This window comes from Bombyx mandarina, chromosome 10 (genome assembly GCF_030267445.1).
Source record: "Bombyx mandarina strain Sakado chromosome 10, ASM3026744v2".
In the NCBI taxonomy this organism is placed as follows: domain Eukaryota; kingdom Metazoa; phylum Arthropoda; class Insecta; order Lepidoptera; family Bombycidae; genus Bombyx; species Bombyx mandarina.
The window spans coordinates 8,087,132-8,090,455 of NC_143217.1; the positions used below are offsets into that span (position 1 = coordinate 8,087,132).

The 3,324-nt window shown below is 37.5% G+C and overlaps 1 protein-coding gene across 1 annotated transcript; it reads left to right on the top strand.

Moving 5' to 3' along the window:
• Positions 1–130: 130 nt before the first annotated feature.
• LOC114251228 (uncharacterized) lies at positions 131–2,757 on the top strand. Its single transcript, XM_089730492.1, has 3 exons — positions 131–196; positions 463–589; positions 697–2,757. Exons 1-3 carry the CDS (start codon positions 131–133, stop codon positions 2,622–2,624), a joined length of 2,121 nt encoding a protein of 706 aa, XP_089586618.1. The 3' UTR covers positions 2,625–2,757.
• The last annotated feature ends 567 nt before the right edge of the window (positions 2,758–3,324 follow it).

Genomic DNA, 3,324 nt, shown 5'->3' on the forward strand with positions numbered 1-3,324 from the left:
TAATCGATTAGCCTCCAGTAAATCTGAGTTAGTTTCCCAAATCAACCAGAAAAAAAACAGGATAAAAAAATTCGGTGTTAAATCCCAAAAGTCGAACGGGAGAAACTGAGGCTGCAACAATAAAGGCAACATGTCGATTGCTGCAGCTGGTGACCCCAACGGTCGAGAGCCGGGTGGAGTAAGCGGACATTGTCCGGTGAGACACGCTTGAGTGGTGCGCGCGCTCTGTTGCGTCGATCTTTCACCTTCGCAATATTGACGCCTATAAAACCTTGTCATTTCAATAATATGACGTTACTTTCATCCCGCCGCAAACTAAGAGTACAACTCTGCTCGGTCAGGAGTAGCGAAAATCTAGTAATCGTCATTGGGTTCATACCCACTCTAAAAAAATGATTATATTAAGTCAATTGGTAGGATATCCTCACTATATTTTTTTTGCTTTAATTTTAATCAATATCTCTAACAATTTTCGGCTTTTTGCAGTTATTCATTTGGACGATATTTGAAGGTATTTTTGCCAGTGAAGAAAAAAATGGATTTGTGCAACCATTGGACTTTGGAGCAATATTTGATTCTGCAGATGGTGGTTAGTGGTTTCCTTTAAAACATGTAATTAAATTTCACAAGTTTATGCTTCTGCAATGCTTTGTATTAGTACTATTGGTTGCCTAAACTGAATGTTTAACTTTTCAGGCATAACTTCCTTGGCTTCGAACCCTTTAGCAGCAGCGGTGCTTAAAGTAGATAAGAGTCAATATCCTCAGTTATTTGACACTGTTGTCAGTAGTTCTATTGATTCTTTGCAAACTCGATTAGCACCGGGAGAAAATGCATTTTCAGCCCAACATTTTGGCTTTAATCCAATTGCCAGTCAAAGCTTTTTTTCACCAGCAAAATCCGCTAAATTAGTTGCACAACCACCGCAGCACCGAGCACCGGCGGTACCTATTGGACAACAATTAGGTTCCTTAAGATATGACATACGCACTGTACACGATGCTGACTACAAAGTATATAAACCAGAGGAAAATGAACAAGGAGAAGAAATTTTAGCGGCATTAAAAAAAAACCCTTCCGTAGCTGCTTATTTTCAACCAGCCACAACGAATGTTGAAGTTTCACATCCGATAAAATACCGTAAAGAAGAAGTTGATGATGATACCGATCTTGAACAAAACTACAAGCCTAATGCTTATATTACAGGACCAGCACGTATTCGACGATATACAAGTGGGAGACAAAGAGAAAATTTAAGAAAAAATAGCGAGGAAGAGGAAGATCCATATAGTTATAAAGTTGAATATAATTCCAAACCTAAAGCTTTCGATAGTGACCTGTATAGCAGTGCATATAAAGAAGAGAAAAACCCAAAGAAAGACTACGAATACCCTTACGGATATGACTCTGGGTATGACCATAAAGAATACGAGCGCATAAAAGCTTTATCAGAGAAACAAGCCGCTGAAATAAAACAAAACCCAGAAAATTGTCAAGAAGTTAAAAAAGATGGTATGTCTTGCATGTCTTGTAAAGACCCAAAAACAGGTGGAAATTATGAATCCTGTTCATATGTCGCAGAACCCAAAAATAATAAATATGCGTATTCAAAAGAGAGAAAGTTTGATAGTAACGACGAACCCGATGAACCAGAAAGTGATGAAAAAGTTGAACAACCCAAAAAGTCTGCTAAATATGAGGATGCTGACAAAAAAGAAACCCAAAAGTATGCAAAATTAACGGCATCACAACCTGAGAAACCGTACAGCGACTATAAATCGCAAAACAAGGATGACGATAATTCTGGCGAAAAATACAAGTCTTATTACGTCCATAATTCCAAACCAAGACCAAACGAGGCCCTGAGAGCTGTTGAAGATGATAGTTCATCAAAAGAAGAAACTGAGTCTGTAGCTAAACCCTATGACTATAAAAAAGCATTGCCAGGTTTTTATACCGAAAATGAACCAAAAAAAGATGTAGAGCATGTTCTAGCCGAGTTTAAGAAAAAAGATCGATCTTCGTGTAAGAGGGTGCAGAAGAATGGCATGACTTGTTTCCAATGCATAGATAAGTCAGGACTTAAGAATGAAGAGTGTATGTTTGTGTCAGAATCTGCTCCTAAGAGGAGTCATTTAGCATACCAGGAAGTAAAGGAATTCACTTCCAAACCTGCTACGATAGAAAAAGGACAAGAAGGCGCCGAAAGTCAAACAATCACCACTAGTGCCCCCGCTGTACAAAAATCAGCCGCTTACGTTATTGAAAATAATAATTATGGTAAAAAATTAAAACGTAAGAAGGCTCCTCAAGCGATAGTCCCAGCTGCAGCAAATCCTGCTCAAGTAACAGTAACAGTTCCTGCTGTAGGAACTGCAATACAGTCTCCAAATACGAAAAAGTCAAAACGCAGCATTGAGGCCGCAGCTGAATCTAAAGCGACTATTGTTGATGTTACAAATGTAGCGGCTCCTGAAGAATTTGCCGGCGTTGACTCAAAGGGTGCATTTTGGTCCGAAACTTTGCCAAGATATAGTGCTACACTGGGCGTCACTTTACCTGAATTTATGTTGACAAGGTCAGAACATGAAGCATCTTTTGACGAAATTGTTGCAGGAGCGTAAAATATGAAAATAATGTTATTTTTGTTAAGTTTTATTCGCCCACATAATTAATAGTTTTTAGAGCGTGTCTGACTGGTCGCGACTAAAATAAAGCCTGAATTGGAGACAACGGGTAAATATATTTGTTACGGAATCATAAGATTTCAGTTGGTCGACGACTAAGTTGACAAACAAGAAAACTTTTATTGTATACTGTTAATATACAATTACAAATAGCTACAGCAAAGAAAGTATCAAATATTTTAGTAGTTTAATTTTTTATTGGGACTGTACACTTTATGCTATGTTGTTAACTAGTTTTATGTTAATCGGGAATAAAATGTTGTTATTGTATAATGGCGCGTTTTTATCATGGCTTCAAAATTACGACATCGCTGTTTTTCGTCGCAGCTATCACGGTCAATTTACGTCTGCAATATCATGAAAGAGAAAGTTTTAAGATACCGTTATTTCAATTAAAATATCTTAAGACTATTCTGAGATTACTTTTTGTTTTTATACTTCATTTTTAACCGATCTGAACATAACGTTTTGATCGATTGTTTGTTTTTAAACACTTTTCAATAGTTGGCTTATAGCTCGGTCAGCGTCCTAGATGTCAATACTGTTTGATACCTATTTTTATACGTAATTGTCGAACATACGTCATGAAGGAACAGTTTTGCGCTCTCTCGTAGCCTACCAGAGTCGGAAGACAATA

Coding starts and splice junctions, on each gene's coding strand:
- LOC114251228 (XM_089730492.1), top strand. CDS start 131: ATGTCGATTGCTGCAGCTGGTGACCCCAACGGTCGAGAGCCGGGTGGA. Junction 197..462: donor GAGTAAGCGGACATTGTCCG/GTGAGACACGCT, acceptor TAATCAATATCT/CTAACAATTTTCGGCTTTTT. Junction 590..696: donor ATTTGATTCTGCAGATGGTG/GTTAGTGGTTTC, acceptor TTAACTTTTCAG/GCATAACTTCCTTGGCTTCG.